The sequence below is a fragment of the Ambystoma mexicanum genome, chromosome 4q (assembly GCF_040938575.1).
Source record: "Ambystoma mexicanum isolate Mex_15411 chromosome 4q, UKY_AmexF1_1, whole genome shotgun sequence".
Lineage (NCBI taxonomy): Eukaryota > Metazoa > Chordata > Amphibia > Caudata > Ambystomatidae > Ambystoma > Ambystoma mexicanum.
The window spans coordinates 238,508,449-238,521,100 of record NC_090928.1 but is presented as its reverse complement, the minus strand read 5'-3'; the positions used below and the strand labels follow the sequence as shown (position 1 = coordinate 238,521,100).

The following is a 12,652-nucleotide window of genomic DNA, read 5'->3' as shown; positions in this document are numbered from 1 at the left end:
GACGTCGACAAGATACGGTGCCCGTCAAGGGACATCAACGCGACGACCTCGTGCAGAGCGCCCTCTGTCGAAAAAAATAATAATTCTGAAGCAGCGAAGCTGGCAGGATACGAATATCATAAAATGAGGAATACGTGGGAGGACACAATCCATTTGAAATTGTTCTTCGAGTAAATTCATTAGAACTTTATAGCTCCTTGAGATATCTACGAGGTCTTTGAGGGTAGTGTGAGAAGCAAATCCGGCAAAGGCAGCTTTTTCTTTATCAGGCACATGTAAAGGAACTTGCCAATAGCCCTTTTCAAGATTGAATGTTGATAGGTATACAGCATTACCCAGCCAATCTATCAGATCATCGATAAGGGGCTTTGGGTAAGCATCAAAAGCGGTCATGATCACGGGTGAAGTACCTAGTTTGGCCCACAAAAAGACTTGGACATCTGTTTATCACTCTTGGATTGTACATAAGCTACACAGTGCTATGGGGAATCAATGAGGGAGTTACTTCCTGACTACCTAACATGGCCGCCTAGTTGTCATCCTTGAAGTAGCAGTGTTGTTCTATCCCTTTTCCTCCACTTCATATTTAAGCCCCTCCCTCAGAGTGTTCCTCGCTTCGTGTCGTTCTGCTTCTCAGCAGTGTACGCTTACCGCGGATCCGGTATTTATTCCTTTCAGCCCAGTATTTATTTTACTATTACCCGATTCCTCAGTTTCCTAGTTACCACCTAATCCATGGTATTCCCCGCAGAGTTTGTCACCTGTTTTCTAGCCAAAAATTTCTGTCACAGAATATTTGTTATGTAATAGAAAACACCTCACAGCAGGCATTTTCCATTCCGAGTAGTTTCCAGTTTGCGAACTACCTCACAGAAAGTATCATCCTTATTTCAGTTTTGTCAGTTAACTGCTGGGGGGTCCATTCCTGTGAAGACCCTTGTTCTTTCATATTCAGTGAGAATGTTTTTGGGAACGCTAGTTTTTAAAAGGTTCCTTGTACATAATTCATTCCGTATTCGGAATCACGGCTTGCCGTTCAAACACATAAAATAGTGTTGCTTTAAGGAATGCAGAGTTCATCCACCGCAAAAACCTTATGAAAAGAAAAGGGTTTTCCTGTGTCACTGAAGCTAGCATTACAGCCTCTGCAGATTTAGAATTTAACGGAGCGTTTTAGTCAGTCTCGCAGTACAGTATAACGCTCCATCAGCTGAAGTAATTTAAAGAGTCTACCATCCTGGCCAACTAATTATTAATTCAGTTAAGGTTCTAGTGTTCTAGTTGCAGAGATAGCACCATTCAGCGCTGACTAAATATTTTCATTCCATTCATACATAGAGACTTAGTAGTATGGGTACACGCTTCATGCATTTAAATACGCTCTTCACCAGTTCTCTGTTGAATCTCCTTTAGGATTACACATAAATTTCATTAACCTTCAGTTCAATTTGTGACACAATATTTGCTTCTCATCTCCATTGACCCTTCCTTGTCAACAATATATTGAGGGAATTTTTTTTTTTTTTAAGTTTTTATTATTTTAAAAACAAATAAACAATACAAACCAAACTAGCAGCGTTATTTGCACATGAACATCAATTAATGCACACTACTGCTCCTCCAATCCCTCCCCCCTCAAGAGATTGTTTGCGTTTCTCATTCTGTATCTGCTGCGTGTGGCCGGGTATCGCTTCCTTCCGAAGCTGCAGAATCCATTATTGTGCCAAACAGTCCTGTTATTAACACTCTCCATGCCATCAGGTTACCCACTTCTTCTTCCCTGCACTTGCTACATGCCTCCTGCCATACTACCGTTTCAGCCTCCGCCCATTTTTGCAAATCCCGCCACCATACCTCAACCCGTGGCTTATGGCACTGCTTCCAGCCCATGGCAATCCTTCTTTTTGCAAGCACATATGCCAGGTCCCTCCTTTTCCCCACATGTTTAGTACTCCGTGGTCTGGGAAACCCTCCCAACAGGCAGGCCCAGGCCGTATCTATGTTGAGCGGGACCCCTTTATCCGCTAGTTTTTGTGCCATTTCCCCCCAAAAACCTTCAATCACTGGGCAAGACCAGAACATCTGTGTCATATTAGCGTCTACTTTATCGAATTTCGGCATGCTTCTCTTCCTGCATTTACAAACTTAGATATTCTCATCGGGGTCATATAAGCTCTATGCGTTATGTACAACTGTATTTGTTGCAATCTGGCGTTTCTGGACACCTTCTTGTGGTATCCCATAGCACGCTCCCACATCCCATCGGTCATCTGTGCCTCCACCTCCGCTTCCCAGTCCAGCCTCAAATGCGTCAAATCCTTCCCCACCCGGGTCATCACCATCTCATTCAATCTAGAGATCTCGTGCCCTCCTTCTGATGTGTCATATATTGTCCCCATAATGGCGTCTGGCTTCTCCGCCAGTACAGTCTCTGGCCAGGTTTTACGAATAATCTGCACTAGCCTAAGATACGTGACATATTGGCCTCTGTGCAAGCCTGCCTCTTCCCCTAGTTCTTCGAAATCCTTAATGATCCCCTCTTGCCATACATCTCCCAATGTGACCAGCTCGCCCGATTCCCAATAGGTCCTGATTATCATTCTTAGTTGGTTGTCTCCCCCTGCTAAGGCCACTAGCGGCACTTGTGGGGAACACGGGTACGGGTTCTCCATCAGTCGGCATACTCTACGCCACATCTTTCACCCAAGCAACATCATACCCGGGCGTTCTTTCATTTCAGGTCTAGGCAACCAGATAATCTCCTTTAGGTAAAACGGAGTGCAGTCCTGTCCAAACAGCCTAAGTTCAGGAGTTACCTCATCAGAAAGCCATTTGGTTACATATTGCAACTGACCAGCTACATAATAGGCCTCAAAATTTGGCAGCTTAATGCCCCCTCTATCATAGAAGTTCTGCAGCTTCCATTGCGCCACTCTATTCCGAGTGCCATGCCATAGGAAGTCTCTGCACATGCTATTCAGTTTGACAAAAAACTTTTTGAGTATCAAGTACGGTATATTACTGAAGAAATGTAACCGCGAAGGCAGGACCACCATTTTGAGCATCGCCCCCCGTCCCGTAATCGCCAGCGGTAACTTCTCCCAAAACTTCATACTTGTTCAGATTTTTCCCACAGCCACCTCGGTATTATGCAAGTGTTCCTCCTCTACCGTGTGATACACATATATTCCGAGATAGCGGAAGGAATCAACCGCCCATGGTACAGACAACACTGGCAACCGCTCCAGAGGGGCTCCTCTGTAGCTCCCCAATGGGAACATGCTCGATTTTTGGGGGTTCACCGCTATGCCGGACAGTTCTGCATACCTTTCCATAACCTCTAGAATATATTGAAGATTTTCCTCTGTATATTTCAGATATAGTAGCAAATCGTCAGCATACAAGGATATTAGATGTTTCTCTCCCCCTACCTCAATACCTATCATGTCATATTGTTGTCTAAGGTAAACTGCCAGGAGCCGCCGTCAATATCTTGCTATCCTGGTTCAACACTGACAAAGGCCTATAGGAGCTGCAGCTATGCCCTGGCTTGTTGGGCTTAGGAAGCGGTACAATTAACGCTTCTCTAAGCGATTCCGGCAGCCGGCCCATCTCAAAACACTCATTGAGCATCTCTAGCATTGGGGGAGGGGGGGTGGAGTACTTCCTCTCTATATGCTTTATAAAACTCGCCAGGGAATCCGTCCGCGCCCGGGGTCTTACAGGTGGGCAGCTGCTTCACCACCTCCTCCAATTCCTCTAAGGTAATCGGTGCGTCCAGCTCCTCCCGTTCTTCAGCACTAATCTTAGGTAATTCCATGTCTTTTAGAGTTTCGCTTATCTCCTCTCGATTGTCCCCTCTTCTATCTTCATATAATGTTTTATAATAGTCTAAGAATGCCTCGTTGACTCCCTCTTGGGTGTCAACTACCTCCCCGTCTTCTCTAGTTATCGTCCTAATCGGGGACCTATGGGTTTCGCTCTTATATAACCACGCCAACAAGCGGCCAGTTTTATCCCCACCTGCATGTTGCCTCTCAACATACTTCTTATAGTTAATGTTGCAGAGCCTTTCCCAAAGCTCTGCACACCGCTGCTATAGTTCGAGTACAAGTTCCGCATCCCCTCCTGCCCTATTGCTTTCTCGTTCCAATTTCACTTCCGCTTTCTCTAACTCCGTTAGGACCCCACCCTGTAGGCCTTTTGATTTAGCAATAGCAGCACCCCGCAATACCACCTTAAAGGCTTCCCAGAGCGTGCACGCTGAGTCCACAATGCCTGTGTTTTCCTCAAAGTACTGTGTGATCGCATCCCTGATATCTTCCCTGAAGACCGGGTCCCGGAGCGCCTCCGCCCGGAGGCGCCACGTCGGTATCCGCGCCCTGGGGCGGCAGTACTGCCAGCACAGAACCAGAGGCGAGTGGCCCGACAGGACTCTCGCTCTGTAGTTTATTTGGGTGGTCTCTATCACCACATCTGGCGTGGCAAAAAAATAATCAAGTCTTGTATGCAGTTGTTGCGGGGCTGAGTAATGCGAGTACTGGGTTTCATTAGGGTGTTTCAGCCTCCAAACATCTGCCAGCCCGAAGTTGTCGAGTAATGTCTGCAATACCCTGGCTGCTGGGGTGGGCCCATCAATCTTATCATCGGATCTGTCTGCCTTGGGGTTGAGCACGCAGTTGAAATCCCCTCCCCAAATAACCGCTTCTCCCACACACGCGCCCAGGTAAGTAGACAGGGTTCTAAAATATGCCGCAGTATTTTGGTTGGGGGCATACGTATTTATAATGCACACCTCCCTATTCTCCACCAAAGCCTTTAATATGACCAACCTCCCCTCCGTGTCCACCACCTCTTGTGAGAGTTGGAGCGGAACGTGCGGTGCCACCCAGACCAGCACTCCCCTAGCGTAGGCAGAATACGGAGAGCCTACTACAGTACCTCTCCACTTCTTCCCCACTAGTTCCAGTTTTTGCCGGGTCAGATGTGTTTCCTGCAACAACGCAATATCAATCTTCTGTCTTTTCAAGTACATCATGACTTTGTTTCTCTTTAAGTAACTGTTGAGTCCCCTGACATTCCATGTTACGATCTTAAGGTCCCCCATAGCTCATGAGTGTCCTCTTCCCTTCCGTGTAGCGAATCCCCTTTGCCCACGCTATACAGATACAGCTCTCCATCTTTACTTGTAGCTTCTTGTACAAGCTCAAACTACCCATAACTATGTACACAACAAATTCCCCACTTTCCTCCCCGCCCTCCACCCATCCCTTCCCCAACACCACACACCCCAACTGCTGCCCAGCTCCGTTCTCCGAACTCAGTCAGAACATCTAGCCCTGTAAGCACCAAACAATGCCCAGAGCTCAGTAGGGTGAAGGCGCCCTAATGGCCACTTAACTAAGATTACTGTGGGGTAAAGAGATCCGCTCTGCAAGGCTCCCATTAATTCAATAATAATTACAGTGCTCATAACATCTAGTGTAACAGTCTGACCTTCTCTACTGAAGGCTGCGCAAATGACTATATTCAAGTCCCATGGGTCCGTGCCGCGCCATCTTGTGGCACCCTCCTCGTGCATTACTTATCTCCTTCATGCTCTCTCTCATTGAGGGAATTCTTCATCCTAACCCTACAATTGAGAATTAGTTCCATCACGCAACTATCTACTCTTCAGAACAAGCGCCCCTGCGCTGAAGCAGGATGGAGAGCCCACCATAAAAGAACTGCAGGTAAAAAGAGTGTTGCGCGGACCTTAGAAAAGGAAACCAGTTTTTTCGAAAAATTAACTACCTTTGTGGCAATACTTTGAGCATTAGGTTTTCTCACAGAGGAATTTACTGTGTACCATTTTAGGAATTCTTGTCACTGCATCTTAAGAAGAATCTTCAGTGAAGGAGCTATAGCATCACAATCTAAGAAGAATCCCTCATTGAACATCACAGTAGTGAGTGTCCCCGCAGAGTTCAGGTAAGCGCTACAAAAGCAGACATGGCATTCAATTTACGAAAATCTATACAGAATCTCCAACTTCCATCGAGTTTTACCACCAACACGATGGGGGGGGTGGACGAAGGGTTATTCGAAGGTTCAATGATGTTAGCCTCTAGCATGGTTTTGACTTCATGAATTATAATTTCTTTCCTAGCCTCAGGTAACTGATATAGTTTTAGGTACAAAACACCCTTCACACTCCCAGGTTCTTCCTGAAACATATCAGTATACTGCTGCAAAAGCTAATATAGGTCTTGTTTCTGAATATTATTGAGGTCAGATGAAATGAGGGCTTAACTTTCTGAATCTTCGGTTAATAGCCAGAATAATATTATGGTTGGATTATCCGTGGGATTTTCTTTCCACTTTTAATAAATTGACATGATAGATTTGTGTTTTAAGGCAGCAATCAGGTTGTGAGATCTTATAATTACATGGACCAGTTTGCTCTATTAATTCATATGGTCCGTGCCAATTGGACACAAGTTTATTTTCTGAAGTCGGCTACAGCACTAGTATGTTTTGACCGATCGAAAAGGAGCGGAGGGAAACCTTATTGTAAGAGGTCTTTTGTTGCTCTTGTGCCTTCACCATAGGAGCCTGTCCCAGAGATTTTACCACCTTGCGTTCTTTCAACCTACTCACGGTTTGGGAGAGGGGAATTGGAGCTGCCTCTCTCTCTCTCTCCTCTCAATTTTCCCTCAAACATAAACAGGACATCCCGTGCTTCTGTCACCCACTTGATAAGCTTTGTTTATAGCGCACCTTTGTTGCTGAAATGTCTCGTCTCCGATGTCACCCCACCATCGGCGCGAAACAGTATGTGCCGGTTCGTGTCTGGTCTGTGCTTATAGTCCGGCTCTTGTAATCTGTGGGCCCGGCTCCTGGATCTGCCTGCGTGGGTGCGGATAGCACAAACGTGTTGGATATTCCGGCGGCTTTCCCCCCAATGAATGAATTTGTTATTGTGCGCCATGGACAGTGGTCTGCTTCTGACCCCAATCCGTCCCAACCTTACTCGGCTCCCATCCTCTGTGTCCGTTTTCGGAGCGCAAGGACTGGCAGCGGGGGGGGGGGGGGGGGGTTTGGGTGGAGGGGGGACAAGCCATTCCAGGCCCTGGGCACCTCCTTACTTCAGTACACCCTAGTTACAGCTGGACGCACTAGGCTATTTGTGCCCTCCTTGTTACGCTGCAGTCCGCCTTCCACTTTGGTCGCGGCTTGTACCGTGCTCCCAACCTCCTTGTCCACCGCCAGGCAGAATGTGCCTCTTCGTTGTCAGGCTTCGTCATCTCTTCTGATGTATATATCGGAAACCCTGTTCCTGGGTCTTGCTTACAAGATTGTGACACTTGCTCAGTGCGGTTTGTTCCAGCACCGCATTCAGCAGTTGTTATTTCCATAATTGCCATACATGCTGATAGTCCGTAGCCGTCGCTGGCTTCCGTCCCAGCTTGAGTACTGTTGCCCTGAGTCTAGTGGAGGGGGGCCGGGAGCCGCACCTGGCACCTGGCTCCTCCTCGCCTTCGTGTGCTCAGGATTTCCACTGTGCACAATGACATTAGCACCCACGTTATTGTACCGCGGGGCGGACAGTCCCTAAGGCCGCAACTGCCTCTTTACACATTGCTGCTTTATGTGTGACTCTTCCAATGTCTCTCCGGCAGTCTCCTCCAACGCACTCAATTTTCCATTTCCTGGTCAGGCACTGTCGCCCTGCTCAGGTCGGTGCGCAGCTTGTGCCGTGGCTTCTGCTGCTACTGCCCCCCTACCAGTTTCGGCGGCCAGTGGCTTGCACTAAATCGGAAGCGTGGGCCAGCTGGGCTATCAGGATCTCGATTCTTTGTGCATCTGTTCCCTGCCGCGTTGTTCTTGTGTGCGCGTTGGCTCCAATCTCGAGTCACCATCTTGTATTCTCCTCTGCTGGCTAGTTTTCATTCTTCATGGGCCCATACTCGGTGGTCCGCCATACAACCTCTTTCATACTGCATATAGCCGAAACAGGCCGCTTCATCCATCAGTTGTGGTGCTGGCCGGCAATCTCTTGTCCTTGTATCATCATTTTGGATCTGTAGGAGCTTCAAGATGACGTGTCCTTACAGCATGGCTGCTTAGCCACGCCCCCCCAGCTAAAAAAAAACAAAAAAACCTGCTGTATAGTTAGTCCTGGAAGCGACTGAAAAAAGTTAGTTCTACTTTTATGCTGGTGACCTATCTCAGTGTTCTATTTTGAAAATATGGTCACTATAGTGCTGCTCCTTATAGAAAATTAAAGAGTAACAGCGACCATTCACATATGGCACTCCAAAAACATATTTGTCTCTTAGCATTTTATTGTAATATCACTTGCCATGGTGTCCTCAAGAATCAAAGACTGAGCAGACTCCCGTGTCCATTTCTGTGATGTCACTTCTTATCATGTCAATACATATGCACACTGGGAGGCCTGGGCCTCAGAAATCCTAGGGCTAGCCCTAGGGATTAACCTAACAGGTCAGTGACATGCACGCATGGCACGCCGAGTACATGTATTTGTTTTGCACAGAGTATATTTTAAAACATCAATTGCCACTAATGTTACTAAAAAGTTATTTTTACACATTGTATTTTATTTATTGAACATTTGTATAGCACCTATACATCAAACTGTGTTTCGAGGGACCACAAGACAAGTGGGAGGGGGGACAGAGGAGAAAAACAGTAACGGTCCTACTAGGCCTTGTGACATTCGGATCGTGCAAGTGCAATAACAGGAAGTGCAGGGAGAGGGGAAGAGGGACAAGAGAAAGGGGGTCAGGGAGCTGGGCAAGCGCTTAGGGAGACACTGGGGGGGGGGCAAATGCTCTGGAATAGGGGTCAACTAGTGCGAGGGGGTGACCAAAGTCAGTAGGCTAGTCAGGGAAGGGTGCCCGAAGGCAAGTGCTGGTAAGGGGCAGGGGGGAGACTGGTCGAAGAATGGCCTGGCCCCAGTAAAGCTCATGAGGGATACAGGCAGCCAATCAAGAGGCAGATGGAACTAGCAAGGGGAAAGGAGGAGAAAAGGTGAGTCTTGAGTAGCTTCCAGAATTTAAGGAGATCCTTCTCACGATGGAGAGGGGCAGGGAAGCCATTCCAGAGGGAGGCGCCTGCCGAAGAGGGAGATGAACCCCCACTTGTTGCTTGCAGAAGCATCTGACTTGCAGCGAGTTGGAGCTAGAGGACTGAAGAACTCTAGCAGGGAGTTATTTAGGGAGAGGGCGTTGGATGTAGTGAGGTCCCAGGCCCCTGAAAGCCTTGTGGAAGATGCAGAGGGTCTTGAATTTGATCATTGCTGCCACAGGGAGCCAGTGGAGAGATTTTAGGGCTGGAGAGATACAGTCCCTGGGCTTGAGGCCAAGGATAAGTCTCACAATGACGATGTTCAACACAGTATGGACATGCAGAGGTGTATCAGACTTACTCTGACACACCTCTGCATTTCAAGAGTCCTTCAAATGCATTTTCTAAAGTTGGCCACCATAAATCATCTGCCTGGGTTAATGCTAACGAAAAAATAACTATGCCTTCCATTTATGCAAATGTCCCCTGGGAATAAATCACCAGATAGGCGTCTTTTATCCATGCACCCCTAAAAGCCTTCCCCCAGATAATATATGAGTGGTATTATTTACTATTCTAATTCCAGTCCTAGAATATTTGGGTAAAGTGCTTGATTGTCATAGGAATGCAAATCCGACCTTTTACCAGGGACGTTAACACTGGATACCCATTTCCACAATCATATATTTATGTCACTCCCAATTTCATTCTTAAAGTGTTGTGAAGTGCGACAAAGTGAATTTTAACTGTATAGAAAGCACTAGGTTTTTTTTACATGGAAAGAAAAATGTCAAACACAAAGCCATACTCCTTAGTAGATATGCAGAGTTGCAAATACGTTCCACTCTAACAGAAACGATGAAAATAATGACTTCTTCTGACTTAATTGGCTTCTCCCAAACTAAGCACGCGTGCACCCACAGCCCCTCCCCTTCTCTCCTCTCACCTGAGCTGCGCGGCTAAGTCCCTCCCCTAACGCTTGGTTAAAGGACTCGATGTGCGCGCGGGTGAGTTCCTGCAGGGCAGCGCGCTGTGTATCCCGCGGCAGCCCATACTCTGGGTCGGTGAGGTGTTTCAGGCTGGGAGCGCTAGGTAAACTACGCCACTTTCTTGCTGGGTCCATGCTCCCAAAAATGCACAGAACCTGAGACTCGTGTTCGTGTCCCCTAGTAACCCGGAAGCTGTTCTAACGGGGATTCTGGGAGTTGTAGTGGCGTTTTGAAAAATGGTTAATACAATGGAAATTTGGCATTCAGGTTATCAGCTAACGTCTCTTGATGAGGGCGAATCACGAGAAATGTACATATGACCGCTACAATGAGAGACGAGCTCTACCGTAGAATATAAGCCAAATTCAGTAGTTACCAACATAGAGGAAGGACTGAGCTGGAAAGGGCGTCTGTCGGCCATTTTACAATGGTGTCGTTTCGTATTGTGTACCGTGAGCAGCCGCGGGACACCAACATATCATCGCCATGTCAGCTATTCTTCAATGATGTGGTAATATTTACCAGATGCGTGCATTCTGGGAGTTGTAGGTTTTGTTAATTATAATTGGACAAAGGACACCCTACAGCATGCGGATGCCAACAAAAGTTAACCTTTAGGTTTTGCACCTACCACAATTTGCAAACATTTGAACAAATGGGGCAAATTCAGTCACTTTAAAAGCAATTTGAAACGGTGATACATTTATTTATTTATTTATTTGCATTTATAAAGCGTGCTAACATCCCAAAGGAAAAAGTCTTAGTTACATTACAGGGAAACGGCTTAGTTACATTATGCATATACATGTGCTTTAGATATGCAGAAGTTGGATACATAGGTGATTAGTGCTGCCCAGGGTTACATATAGGCTGCCTGCATATCCAGATTGTATACATAGCTCTCAACCATGTGCGTAGCAAAGGAGGGTGAACCACACCCAATTTCGGTTTTGGCGGGTGAGAGCCCATTGAAATGAATGGGCGTACAGGAGGCTTGGCGGGTGAGTCAGCTCTTTACAAGGCGGGTGACACTCACCAAAAGCGTGTGAGTTGAGTTATGTGTATATCATACAGTTGTTTGTCATCAAACACACAGAAGGATGCGTTGGCGGACAGGCAGCCAGTGGGCTTGCTGTCTGGCTGCGGAAATGTGATCTCTTTTGGGGATGCCGAGGGCATTGTTTTGAATAGTTTGGAGTTTGTTCATATTTTTAGCAAAGGTTCTTGTGAAGAGAACGTTACAGTAGTCCAGTCTTTAGCCTATTAAGGCTCTGGTGATGGAGAGGCAGTTTGTGTGGGATAGGAATGGTCTAGTGGCGTTAACAAGTTTGGTGTAGTTGGCTGCAGAGGCCGCAATTGCACTAACTTGTCCAGTCATAGTTAGATTGGCATCCAGGTAAACTCCCAGCGTTTTGACTGATTGGGAGACATGGATGGTGGTGGTGTCGATAGTGAAGGAGAGCTATTGGTTGTCAAGTTTGATCCGTGAATTAGTGGGGGCTAGCAGAAATAGTTCTGTTTTATCCCCATTTAGGCCATCCACATGTGGATGGTGGAATAGATGGAATTGAGGGTTTTGGAATCAGCTTCATAGTCACCGGACAAGGGGAGGAGGACTTGTGTATCGTCGGCAAAGTTGGTGTACATAATGCCGAGCGAGTCCAATGTTTTGAAAAGAAGTATAGTGATAAGGTTGTATAGCGCATACATGCCAACATTCTGTGACCAAAAATCTGTAGGAATCTTAAAGTTTCAAAAATAGTCAGGCGAGGAGGTAATGATAGGAATAGGGCGCGTCAGCAGCCCATTGTCATTGAATGAGCCCGCTGCCGCGGGTGCATTCAATGACAATGAGGCGCCTGCCACGCCTTCTGCCATCACGCCAGCTCGGGGAAGCCCTTGAAAGACTCACCGGAGTTGACGTGGTGGGGGCTAATGGCACCTTTTGTGAAAGGCACTCGCGGCAGAGGGGCGCCCTTAGCCCACCGCCGTGGGCGCCTTTTACATCAAAGGCATGCATGCTGCGCCTTCTCCCGCTATGCCAGCTGGGGGGAAGTCCTTGAAAGACTCCCCCGAGTTGGCGTGGTGGGGGGCTAATGGCGCCTTTTACCAAAGGCACCCGCGGCGGAGGGTCGCTTTTAGCCCACCGCCGTGGGTGCCTTTGACATTAACAGCCTGCATGCCGCGCCTTCTCCCGCTACGGCAGCTCGGGGAAGTCCTTGAAAGACTCCCCCCGAGTTGGCGTGGTGGGGGGCTAATGGCGCCTTTTGCCAAAGGCACCTGCGGCGGAGGGGCGCTTTTAGCCCACCGCCGTGGGTGCCTTTGACATTAACAGCCTGCATGCCACGCCTTCTCCCACTACCTCAGCTCGGGGAAGTCCTTGAAAGACTCCCCCAAGCTGGCGTGGTGGGGGACTAATGGCGCCTTTTGCCAAAGGCACCGCGGCGGAGGGACGCTTTAGCCCACCGCCGTGGGTGCCTTTGACATTAAAAGCCTGCATGCCGGGCATTCTCCCGGTACGCCAGCTCGAGGGAGCCCTTGAAAGACTCCCCCGAGCTGGCGTGGGCAACAAAAAAAAAAAAGAAATTCCC

The 12,652-nt window shown here is 47.7% G+C and overlaps 1 protein-coding gene across 1 annotated transcript in view; it reads right to left on the bottom strand.

The window, feature by feature from the left end:
* POLR1B (RNA polymerase I subunit B) overlaps positions 1-10,255 on the bottom strand; it is a 754,587-nt gene extending 744,332 nt beyond the window's left edge. Inside the window, exon 1 of the mRNA XM_069607790.1 lies at positions 10,019-10,255. Within this exon, the coding sequence (XP_069463891.1) occupies positions 10,019-10,195 (177 nt within the window). The 5' untranslated portion in view covers positions 10,196-10,255. The remainder of the gene's footprint in view (positions 1-10,018) is intronic.
* Positions 10,256-12,652: the final 2,397 nt, after the last annotated feature.